The sequence below is a fragment of the Monodelphis domestica genome, chromosome 1, assembly GCF_027887165.1.
Source record: "Monodelphis domestica isolate mMonDom1 chromosome 1, mMonDom1.pri, whole genome shotgun sequence".
NCBI lineage: Eukaryota > Metazoa > Chordata > Mammalia > Didelphimorphia > Didelphidae > Monodelphis > Monodelphis domestica.
In genome coordinates, this window is record NC_077227.1 from 42842855 (window position 1) to 42856006 (window position 13152).

At 38.3% G+C, this 13152-nt stretch overlaps 1 protein-coding gene across 1 annotated transcript in view; it reads left to right on the forward strand.

Moving 5' to 3' along the window:
• Positions 1 to 1201: 1201 nt before the first annotated feature.
• PRAP1 (proline rich acidic protein 1) overlaps positions 1202 to 13152 on the forward strand; it is a 32370-nt gene continuing 20419 nt past the window's right edge. The window contains exon 1 of the mRNA XM_007478091.2: positions 1202 to 1294. Coding sequence (XP_007478153.1) covers positions 1287 to 1294 — 8 coding nt within the window. The 5' untranslated portion in view covers positions 1202 to 1286. The remainder of the gene's footprint in view (positions 1295 to 13152) is intronic.

The following is a 13152-nucleotide window of genomic DNA, read 5'->3' on the forward strand; positions in this document are numbered from 1 at the left end:
AGGTTGTCTTTTGGCCTGTTTGCCCCTTCTTAAACTTCCTTTCACGCACATCCAGTGACAGTTTCTAGTACTCTGACATAAGCATCTGGAGTACATTCAGACCCACATCTTAAATAAGCTTAGGACACAGCTAGCAGCTGTGACCAGCTGTCTGCTTCTCTCCTGCCCCTCTCCCAAAGGCTCAGACACACCAGCTGCTGCCCCTTTCCCAGCATTCTCAAACTCTATCATCTAGTTTTCATCCCCAAAACCTGGTCTCTTCTAAGCAGAGGGGAGAGCTGGCATTCTAAGAGTTAATAATCATCCTAGATAACAGAGACTACTTGAAGATTTTCAAGATGCTTTACAGGTATTATCTCATCTGGTCCTGAACACAAACTTGTAAGGAAGAAACGATAGCTGACCCCATTTTACAGCTGGAGGTTAAATGATTTACCCAGAATCACAAAGACAATAAGTGGTTCAAGTAAGATTGGAATTCAGATATTTCCTGATTCCAAGTCAAATACCCCATTCACTGCATCACCTACCAAGTCAATTTCTAATGGTGCAATGATGGTGACCTCTCTAGAGTCTTAGGGTTTGGTTTTTCTAATCCTTCTTAATTAAAGTAATTGTAACATTAAATAATTTACCTTAATCTTAAGCTCTCTAAATAAATGAACAAGTTAGTTGGCTTCTTGGGTCCCTTCCAGCTGGAAAAATATGTTTCTGTGTTTCTTTTTTCCAAAACCCTTCTCCCTCCCAAACTCTTACCCTCTTGTCAGGCTGAAATAAGAATTTGCAGAATAAGAAATGGGTATAAATGATGCAAAGCATGTCTTGTTGTTGTTGTTTTTTTCCTTACTAGGTAAATTCTATAAACTGAGCTTGCCAAGTTCAGTTTTACAGATGGAGAAACTGAGGCAGAGTTAAATGAACTCTATCTCATCAGAGGAGAAAGTGCCTGGCAATGGTACCAGTGTCTTTTGTGGAAGGGGAACTATGGTGAGGGACGGATAGGGGGATGAGAGAGAAACAGGACCAAGCTCTAGTTTCAAGGTGTGGAGGTAGAGATTCTCTCCATGGACTCCAAGTGCCCCATTCTTACCCCTTCCTGGAGCCAAATCATCAGTACAATAGGTCTCGTGGTTAATTAGTACTTGTACTCTGACCCTAAGATATAACCTTTTCTGATAAAACCTATCAATAAGGGCAGCTCACAGACAGGTGGCCCTCAGTCCTCATAGCAGGCACCTCAACTTCTCAACACAAAGGTCAGAGGGAGAAGAGAACAGAACACAGAAATGAAAAGGTAACAATTTCCTATTTGGCGGTGTTTCTACAGAAAGGGGGTGGTGGTTTATGCTCCCCCCTTTTTGACTAATGTATATGGGTTTAGCGATTGAACACACACCTTTTATATGACTGTTTCAAGGGGAGGGCAGCCTAACTTTAGAGCTTTAAAGTGGTCTCCACAGAGAGAACACTAGATCTGGGTGCCTGTCCCCAGTTCTACCACTTTTTAACTATGTGACTTTGGACAAGTCTTGTAATATCTCTATAGTGTCAGTTCCTTCATCTATAAAATGGGGGCATGATAATGCTTGCCCCAGGTCCCTTGGAGGACTGATGGGAGGATCAAATGAAAGAATGCGCATGACATAGTCAAAAGACTCTTCACTTTGGTTGGACAGCCCACCACTGCCACTTATTCCTTGGATGACCTTTGGTAAGTCATATCAACTCAATGGACCTGCAAGATGAGGGGCTTAGATTAGATGACCTCTAAGGTTCTTTCTCATTTTAAATCTTCAATCCTCTTTAGATTATTCTTTGTAAACTAGAATGCACTATAAAAAATATCTACTGCTTCCTTGCATCCACAAGGCTGCTGACCCTAGCACTTTTTTTTGCTCCTGCCTGAATGATGGCAAGAGTAATGATGGAAACAGGAAGCTGGAAGTTAAGGGTTCCTTAAGGAATTTCCCTTAGTCTCAGAGACTGTTCACTCTTATCTCTAGCAATAAAACCCTAGCAATAAAAAAATAAAATTGAAAGTCCATGTTTGTGTTTCCATTTGAATTCCAAAGTTTACATTTCTCTTAAGGAAAGAACTGGAAGAAGGCTTCCCTCCCAGTCCATGGGAAATGAGCCAAGGAAGGAAGCCCCCTTAGAATCTCTCTGATGAGTGTTTGTTATCTTTTTTACAGGGTACATTTATTTTATCCTTCTCAAAATATTAGCTTTTAGACTACCCAGGTCTCTGGTCAGCATATCAAGATAACGATAAACCATCGGGAAAAAAATGGCTTTTTGGGGTTTACTTGAGTGTGGTGTTGGGGAAGCAGAGATGGCTCCACATTTCTCTCTTGTGGAATCTATTCGCCACAGGACTGTTCCGCATCTTCTCCCTCTGTGCCATGGAGGAGGCCACAAATTTCCCTCTACCTCCGCCTACCTTGAAATTCTCTGAGAGATCCAAGGGGCACAGGGGCATACAAATGAGTTTAGCCATAGGGCCCTAGAGACCATTTCACCTCTTGGAAAGGTACACAGCCTCCTTCCTGCCATTGAGGAAATGGGTACTGTAGAACACTGCACGCTTTGTTAGCCATGGCGTTGTATTGGATGATTCTGCTTAACTCTTTCCTCATCTCATCACTGTTGGTGTTGCTGTTTCAAGGGAAGACTCATGGGAGAGGGAGTAATGGAGGAAGAGATATACTGCTAATTATTATGATATAAAAACTATATTGGAGGAACTTGCCTTTGAATAAAAGTTGGCAGAATGCAAACTAGCTGGAGGCCATCTGGTGGCTCCCCTATATGGTATGAGTTGAGCTGGGACTGAGTGAACCATCTCTTCAAAATAGTGAAATATAGAGCCGAGACCCCAAATTTAGTACCAAGACAAATGCCATGAGGGCAGAGTCCGAAGAGGCACCTTTCCCCACCACCTCTGCCCTCACCATCCACTTTGGGGCTTACTCAGTTGAAGATCTGGATAGATCTACAATCTCAGGAATATGAATTCTCCCTCAACTTTGCAGATTGCAGCCCATTGTGATGCCTACTCTCCTGAGGGCCCATAGGAACCTGCATGCAGGGGTAAATAGGGAACCATATTGCTTATCATGGTTTACTGTCATACAGAGTAATAGTTGAAATTTTGAGAGATCCCAAGCAATCCAGAAAGTGGGGGGACACAAAACCATTATTAAAAAAAACTTTATTCATCAAAGAATAATATGAAAAGTATTTGATCTCATGTTGAAGAAAGACTATTTCTTTTTCTTTTTTCGGTAGCTGGATCTCTTTTGCCATTTTATCCTCAAAACTGAAAATGCTTATCCAGGCTTTGCTCAGTCCTGTCTCTGATATTAAAAAAAACAACTGATATTTATAAAGCTTTATGCAGACATTATCTCATTTGAACCTCACAATAAATCCATGAAGGAAGTGCTATTATTTTCCCCACCTTACAGATAAGGAAACTGAGCCAGACTTGCCCAAAGTCACATAGCTAGTGAGTGTATGAGGCTGAATTTGAACTCTGGTCCTCAAGTCCAATGCTCTATCCACAGTTCCCTAATTTAACTTCTCTAAGACTCAAATTCATCATCCAAAAAGTAGGGATAATAATAGGACCTATGTCCTGGTGGTTTTGTGAGAATCAAATTAGAGAATACCTATAAAGAACCTTGCAAACTTTAAAGTGCTATAGAAATGCTAACCATTGTTATTATTACTGTTATTTTATTGTCGTTATTATTAGCAACTTGCTGAGGGCCACACAGCTATAAGTGTCAGAGATAGGACTGAAACCTAGTTCTTCCTGGTGCCTGGCCCAGCATTTTAGCCACTTCTGTTTTTTGGCCATTTCAGTCATGTCTGATTCTATTTTGGATCTTCTTGGCAAAGATATTGCAGTGGTTTGCCATTTCCTTCTCCAGCTCATCTTATAGAAACTGAGGCAAACTTAACTTAGGTCAAATGGATTGCTCAAATGGATTGCCACCTAACTGCCCCAATTCTGGCTACTACAACATCCATGTCTAACATCAGAAAATATGAGAACTAGTCCTTGCCATGACCCACCCCAAAAATAGAATAAGAAAGGGCCAGACTTGACTTCTTCCCATAAAAACCCTTCAGATTGAATGGAAGACTTCCTTAAGATGGCGCAGTTGTTGGCAGAACCAAGATTCGTACTCTGCCTGGCTCCTTAGAATAGAGTTCTTTCTGGTATCGAGGTTAACTCTAAATAATCTCCAGTCTGCAGCCTTTTCTTTCTCTATACCTTGGGAGCATTTCTTCTATTCTGTAGTTAGAATTAACATCTGTGATTTGATATAAATGAAGGTTATCCCCATCTGGTGCCTGGAAGGTAAGAAAAAATTTCAGCTGGCACAGAGAGCCAGAAATTAGACTTCTGGCACTTGGGGAAATTCCAGTTAATGGGAAAGGGAGGGAAGGTCTAAGATATAACCACTTTATGAGTGATGTGGTAGACTAGAGACAAAGATTGCAGATATTGAGGAGGCTGAGGAACTAGAAAGCCAGAAAGGATGTTCCAAGAGAGAAGGGGCTGTGATAGAGATGGTGACAAACCTGGTACTGAATTTATTGAGGAAGGAGAGAATCCTGGAGATTCAGAGATGACAGCAATGACGATGTTGCCATTGATGGGATGGAGCAACCTTCTCCCCTTGGTTTTAAACCAGCCTTCCTACTGCTAACATAGATACAAACTCACCTTCCTCCCTTTTCAACACTCTTCCAAAGGCATCCCATACTGCCTTGGACTGTGGCCAATTATTCAGTAATGGGCATAGATTGCTTCAGAGAACTATGGAGTCACTTTCCCTAGAATTTTAAAAATGAGAGAGAATACATTTCAGACTGACTTCTACCTCAAAGTAGAAGATTGGTTTAATGAATTTAAGAAAGCCTTTACACTTCAAAAGTTCTCAGATTTTTAATTAGATCTCTCTTCACAGATACAGTGGTATAATGGACAGGTAGTCTCCAAGACAGAAAGATGAGTTCTTTCTGAGTTCAAGTCCTACCTTTGACACTTACTGACTGTGTAACTCTGAGCAAGTTGCTTAGGCTATGAGCTGCCCTTGCTGCTTTATGGGAAGGAGGAGGGAGGGTCCATGGGACATCAAGCTTTTATTCATCTCTACTTACTAGGGAGAAATCAGGAATCTTGTAGGTCATCTTAGCAAGGTACCAACAAGGAGCTAGAGTGCTTGTCCATCTCCTAGCTAGAGTCAGAAAAGTGAAGATTCCTCTAATCACCTTTGCCACTATACGAAAACCATCATCATTTCTAATCATCCATTGACATAATTTTCAAATTATATACTAGTATCTTAATAAATATAATTTTACACAAGTAGAAAGAATCAAAAAAGGAAATATAGGATTAGATCAAATAAGACTGAGTATGTCTAAACCTGTAGGAGAAAGTATTTTCCCTCCACCTGCCATAATAGTGTTTCCTAATAACTTACAGAAGAGACAGTCAGTAGTTACCAGTTCCATTCTAGTCTCTCTCAATTGGCAATTAAGGCTAGTCACTTCTCTGTCAACCTCAATTTCTCTTCTGTTAATAGTGCAATAAGATTATTCCTTTCAGAGTTACTGGAAGAAATAACTATGTACGTAATATTTGATCTTTTCCCCATTTTCATTTATCAAACAAATATTTATTGAGCACCAACCATGGAAGCAGGACCTGCCCATGCTTACAATTCAAGAACAAAGACAAACTAAGGACAAAACAGCCAGAGACAGTTGCCTCACAAAGATATTCATCTGGGATTATAATTATCTAGAGTGTCAGAGCCAACCTATATGCCCCAGGGCCAATCCAATGCCCTGACTAGCTAGATAATATTAGGCAAGGCAAGTCACCAGTCTGAGATCTACTATTTTTTCCTTTTATATCTGTGGCAATTGAAGGGTAAAGAAATGGTATCCTCTCTCCCCCGACCAGTCACAGTCTTGGACTTTCCCCAAATAATCTGATGCTAATTTCACCTCTTATTAAGAGTAAGACTCCATTCGAGACATCCCACTGCTGCTTTTAGCCAAGATGGGTCTATCCTTCATTTCCTTGACTTTCTCTGCCTTTTCCCCTATGTGTCATATCAGGACTTTCCACATTTTCGATCATGGAGATAAGGAAAGAATAGGTGGATATGATGATTGAGCCACTGTCTGTGATCTATGAAATATTGTGGGAACAGCAGAGATATCACAGGACTAGAGAAGAACAAATATTGGCCCAGGATGTAGCTGAAGGGAAAAAAGAGCCACGTCTGTGAAATATAGGCCAGTGAGCTCAACTTTGATTCCTGAGATATTCCAGAGGGTATTTCTTAGGTATGTAGGAGAACTGGAAGAGACCCTAGAGACCACCTAGTTCAAAGGTTCAGGTACATCTGAATTTGATTTTCAGAGTTTAAAAAACTAGATTATCAGTTTCTTTTACATTCCTCTGTACTCAATTTTATGCACTTAAAAACAGTATTCTGTGAAGGGATCCATGAGTTTCATGATCTTGATGAAGGGATCTATGAAACTAAAATAATTGATGTCCCCCCAATCTAATTGCATCTCCCTCATTTTTTTGAAAGTGAAAAAAACTGAGGCCTGCTCCTACCTCTCAACAGAGAGGCAGTCACCTCTAGAATACAAATGTGGGATACATTTCCAGATATGACAGAAGTGTCTATTTGTTTTGTTTGACTATACTTAATTGTTAAAAGGGAGGCTTCAGCAGCTGGGGTATGTGGTAGAGTGGTGTAGGGATTGTCATTTAGAAATGGCAGTGATAAAGAAAAGAAAATTATAACAAGTTATCCAAACAAATAAATTGATACCCAGAGAGATTGTGACTTACCTAAGGTCACATAGGTAGCAAATATTGGATCTGGGATTTGAACCTAATTACTCTTGACTCTAGAACTAATCCACTGCACTATGCTCTATCTTAAAGAGATGGTTCTTGAATGTCTAAAAATGGAATTAATGATTCCAGAGAGTCATCATGGCTTTGGTAAAAAGACGTCTTTCTTTTTTCAAAAAGATTATTAGACTTGATAGATTAGGACAATATTTTGTACAGTTTGCTTAGATTTTAATCCACCCCCTACTCTTGGGAATAAAGTAAGGAGGCATGAATTACATGACAATATAGCTAGATGGATTTGAAAATAGTTAACTATCCAAGCTCAAAGAGTAGCTAGCTAGTCATCCATGGTTTGATGTGAGCTTGGATGGAAGATGTCTCTAGAGGAGTGCCCCAGGGATTTGCTCTTATTTCCTCAGAGACCCGTATAAAAACACAAATGGCCTATTTGTCAAATTTTCAGATGATACAAATTCAGAAGGGATTCAAAAATACTTTGATGGGTTAAAAAAGTCAGCCGGAGATGAAATTTAAAAGGGATAAAGATCAAATCTTGCCAACTTGGGTTCAAAAAACAACTAAAGTTGTAATTAGGGGAGACATCACTAGAAAGCACTTCATTTGGTAATTCATAAGCTCAATTTGAATCAACAGTGTTGTGACTTAGTAACTCCCCAAATTTAATTAATTAATTACTTGAAAGACTCCAACCTTGGGCAGCTCTGAGAGAAGTGGAGGGTCTACAATGAAAGAGTTCTTGCTGTACTCTGCCCTAGACCACGTCTAGAGTATGTGGCTTTATTCTGGGTCATATTCTAAATAGGGCATTGATAAAATATAGTGAAGAAGAAAAGAAGGCAGCCAGGAAGGCAAAGGTTGAGATCTCGCCATATGAGAATGTGTTGAAAGAATTAGGAACATTTAACCTAAAGAAGAGGCTTCAGCAGAAGTTAGTTCTGTCTTCAAGTATTTCAAAGTGTTTGACCTTGGACGAGGGATTGGCTTTATTCTGCTTGTCCCCAGAGGATAGAATTAAAGGCAAGAGGCAAATTTAGGTTTGACTTCAGAAGAATTTCTTGTCACAATTATTCAAAATGGAAATGTCTTCCTCAGGGGAAAATGAGCTTTCCCTCATGGGAGGTCTTCAAGTAAAAAGGCCGAAGGGTGACTGTATTAGAGTTTTCTCATTTAGTCACAGGTTGGGAAAATTTCAAGTTTGGCCAAAAGTTCTAGAATGCTAACACATCTCTGAAGAGACAAGATTGGAAAGCACCAGCCTGACTCGTCACTACTTTACTCAAGAAATTATCACGTCTCCTTATTGTCTCTGGAATAAAAGTCCCTCTTCATTTGTAAAGAACACGTTTAGAGAATTTGTTGACGTAAGTTAGGCTTGAAAGAAGACTAGTGCCATTAGACTGCATGGGGCCATTCTGTCAGATGCCTCATTCCACAATCTCCTGGTAGCTGAAGGATAGGTTAGGATTGACTAAGTTGAAGGTAAGACTCAGCCCTTCAGAAGTACTTAATACTTGATAATTCTTTTTTTTAAACCCTTACCTTCCATCTTGGAGTCAATACTGTGTATTGGCTCCAAGGCAGAAGAGTGGTAAGGGCTAGGCAATGGGGGTCAAGTGACTTGCCCAGGGTCACACAGCTGGGAAGTGTCTGAGGCTAGATTTGAACCAATACTTGATAATTCTTGATGCAATTATCCTCTCTCCTTATGCCTACAGAATAACTTGAGCTTTCCTGAACCCAAACAGGGACAGAACAGTGAGCATCAGGATGAAGAATATTTTTTAACCTACTCTCTAGCTGCTCTTGTTACTGGCTTGAGAAAATGTTTGTGTCTGTGTTACAGGAGCTCAGTAGAATGTAAGCTCTTCAAGGGCAAGAACTGTGTTTCTTTTGCCTTTGTATTCCCAGAACCCAAGTACAGTGCCAAGCACATAATGGGTCTTAAGAAATGCTTGCTGAAGTGAATTGCTTTATGGACTCTCCTAGGGCAGCTAGGTGGCACAATGGATAGACCACTGGGCTTGGAATAAAGAAGACTCATCTTCATGAGTTCAAATCTGGCATCAGATAGTTACTAGTTATGTGGCAAGTCACTTAACCCTGTTTGCCTCAGTTTCCTTATCTGACAAACGAGATGGAGAAAGAAATGGAAAACCAAGAAAACTCCAAAATAGGGTCATAAAGAGTTGATCATGATCCACAGAGCTTAACACAGGGCCTTGTACCTTTCAAGGCATGTAATCAAAGCTAATTGACTGTCGGATACATTTAATTCATGCAAGATGCTGTAGGATATCCCTAAGATTAAAAAACAAAGAGATCCTGTTTTCTGTCCTATAAAAAAGATGGAGTAGAAACAGAAAAGAAAAGAAACTAATAAACTAATGGAAAATTAAAGGAAGAACTGTGAAAAGGAGAAAAATAATTCACACTTATTTTGTTGTGTGTATGTTTATACATGGATATGAACATACACATTCATCCCTCTAATTGACTAATGTAGATCCATTTTGTCCACATGTTTGTAGCCTGAAGGAAGCTAGAAAAGAGCTCCTCATAAATAGTGTATAGGCAGGACTTGTACTTTCACAATAAATTCAGAGGCTAGCAATGCTATATACTTTTTTTTCCCTCAAATATGTTATGAGAAAAACTCATTTTGTTCTTATGGTGTTTGGGAGACAGATTCTCTCTTGTTTGAAAACAAATAGAAAAACTTTGCCTTCATCTTAACCATATGCTGCAATATCATATTGAATTGAATGATTCTTAAGAAAAAAGTACTTTTGTTGTGTGAAGCTTGTATATTAAAATTTCTTATTCCCTATGGATATATGAAAGCCATTGTGGGACTGTAAATAACATTGCCATCTATTTAAGATTAGTTTCGATAACCATTGCTTGTTTATATTTGGCAAAGAATTAAGAAAAACTTAAAAATTTTGAGGCAAGTGTGTAGATGAAATTAGAAAAGAGGAGAAGAAAAGGAGACTAGAAATTGAATATAATTTTACCTTCTGATTCTTTTTCTTTATCACTAATTTATAATAGCATAAAATATGTAAAGAACGAATCATGCCAAGTTCTTACTCTTAAAAAAAAGGAATTGTTACACCATTTTTTATTTTCTTAGAACTTGTTTGAGGGTTCCTGCATGCATAAAAAATAACAGCATCAACCTCTTAAATACTTCTTTCTCACTTCTATTTTTTTACTTTTTTGTATATGAAAATCTTAGAATAAAAAAAAATGAACAATACCTTAAGCTCATTGGAGGAAAAAATACAGATAGTAAAGAAATAAGTTTAAGTTAGATTTTTAAGATCTAAATGAAATTTAATCACTCAAGTTATAAAGCATTCTTTTCTAAAGGAAGGTCATTGGTGATGTATGTGCCTATTTAATACCTGAAGGAAGCATTAACTGGATTCTCAACAGACTTTGTTTCCAGATTCTGTCCTAGTATTTTGTTTATTTGATTTTGCTGCTTTTGTTAAAAAGTATAAGTTGTGGGTCCTTTGAGAAAATGTATTTGATCATTTTTTATAAGATGGGACAAACTTTTTCTTCCTACGAATAATTTGTTATTCATATGAAAATCAAGTAACAAAGTATGTATATTTTGAACTCAAAACTATGCTTTTGCTATATGTATCATTAACTTTCAGGCTTGGGTTCTTTTTTCCAGGAGAAAAGTAGACCTGGTGGGTTATACGAATTGGCTGTTACCAAATACATTTCGGTTAAAATTTCAGAAATTGAATAACATTTTATTTAATGAAAATGTCTTCATCCTTGACATAGAACCATGACACTCCTGTTGGAAAATGCTTTATAACTTGCCTTCTAAATGAATTTGAAAGCCCTCTACAATCTTGTTCCCACTTTTTTTTCCGGTGTTTTCTCTCCTTCCAGAAATTGGGCTACTTCATATTTTAGAAAATAATTTAAAAATATTAACTTAAACATGAACATTTCAGTGTACAAAGAACAGAAGAGGTGATTGTATATGAAAGTGAACTTCTGTTATGTAATTTTAAAGTATTTATTAAATATAACACAATAGAAGCCAAAAAAAAAAAGAGTTGATCATGACTGAAACAACTCATTGACAACTAGGTCTCTCCTAGTCCAACCTGATAAATCCAAGGATTTGGGAGTTTAAAAAGAATTTCTATATTATTCAGTCCAGTTCCCTAATGTAACAGAGGACTCAAGAAGTAAAGAGGTTTGTCCAAAATCATACAGCTAGCAAGAAGCAGACCCAGGGACATCAATGCATTGTTGATGGAGTTTTGAATTGATCCAACCATTTTGATTGGAGATTTGGAATTATGCCCAAAGGGCGCTAAAAGACTGTCTGCCCTTTGATCCAGCCATAACCCTGCTGGGTTTGTACCCCAAAGAGATAATAAGGAAAAAGACTTGTACAAGAATATTCATAGCTGCACTCTTTGTGGTGGCAAAAAAAAAAATTGGAAAATGAGGGGATGCCCTTCAATTGGGGAATGGCTGAATAAATTGTGGTATCTGTTGGTGATGGAATACTCTTGTGCTCAAAGGAATAATGAACTGGAGGGATTCCCTGTGAACTGGAAAGACCTCCAGGAATTAATGCAGAGTGAAAGGAGCAGAACCATGAGAACGTTGTACAAAGAGATGAATACACTGTGGTACAATCAAATGTAATGGACTTCTCTAAGAGTAGCAATGCAATGATACAGGACAATTCTAAGGGACTTATGAGAAAGAACGCTATCAACATCCAGACAAAGAACTGTGGGGATAGAAACACAACTGCTTGATCACATGGGTTGAGGGGGATATGATTGGGGATGTAGACTCTAAATGATCACCCTGGTGCAAACATCAATAATATGGAAATAGGTCTTGATCAATGACACATGTAAAACCCAGTGGAATTGTGCATCAGCTACGGGAGGGGTTAGGGAAGGAGCGAGAAAGAACATAAATCTTATGACCATGGAAAAATATTCTAAATTAATTAATTAATTAGAATTTTTGAAATTAAAAAAAAAAGCAGACCCAGAATTCAAACCTATTAATGATAGTTAATGTTAGATGATAGTTAATGATAGATAATGATAATTAATAATCAAACCTAATAAAGAAGACTCTTTGGGTCTAGCCATTTAATGATTTTCAAAACCACTTGATTGAGGAACAGCCAAGTAATTTAGTGAATAGAGACCCAGACCAGGAGACAGGGGGTTCTGTATTCAAATCTTACCTCTTATACTTCCTAGCTGTGTGACCCTAACCTAGGGAGGATGAATCTAAGCCTAGGAATCATACCTGGTGGTAGATACTCTGTCTCTCTAGGATCTAACCTTTAAAGTAACTAAAATTTAGTATTACTGTTTACTGGTGGTACTGTTGTATGCCACATACCTAATATAGTGCCTGGCACATAGAAGGGGTTTAATAAATACTTATCAACTGACTAATATCTTCTTGTCAATTAATTGAGTGATTAAGTGATTAACACTCTAATTCAAGACACTACAGCAATATCCCTCTTCCCTCCCCCTCTTAATATTAATGTGATGATAGGTGAAATAATGTTATGGTGGCCAATGGCCAACTACTTTGGAATTGTTGCCAGAAGGCTGATTCACATTCCAAGTTTGCAACACCCAGATTTTCATAATATTCTGATATTATTTTATTATAAGGTCACACTAGCATCATTGTGAAATAACATGGAATGGAAAAATGTTAAGTAGGGCATGCCAATACTTCGGTTAATGAAACCCAAGATTATATTTGACCTTTGGGCAACCACATCCTACTGCTGACTCATTAACTTTGCACCTCACTAAAATCCTCAAGTCTTCATAACATTAACTCATGCTAAACCACATTTCTCTTAGCCTAGTCATTTTTGTTTTTCTTTTCTAACCTGAGTTTAGCACAGTACCTAGTAGTTAATCAGTGTTTGTTGACTAACTGATAAGAGGAGGAGTTTACATTTACCCTTTCTGAATTTCCATTATCTTTCTTAAATTCTTACCTTCTATCTTGGAATAAATACTAGTTATTAGTTGGAAGGCAGAAGAGTGGTAAAGGATAGGCAATTGGGGTTAAATGACATTCCTCGGGTCATGCAGCTTGGAAGTGTTTGAAGCTATATTTGAACTCAGGACCTGCCATCTCCCAGGCCTGGCTGCCTATCCCCTGAGCCATCTAGCTCCTCCTTCCCCCCT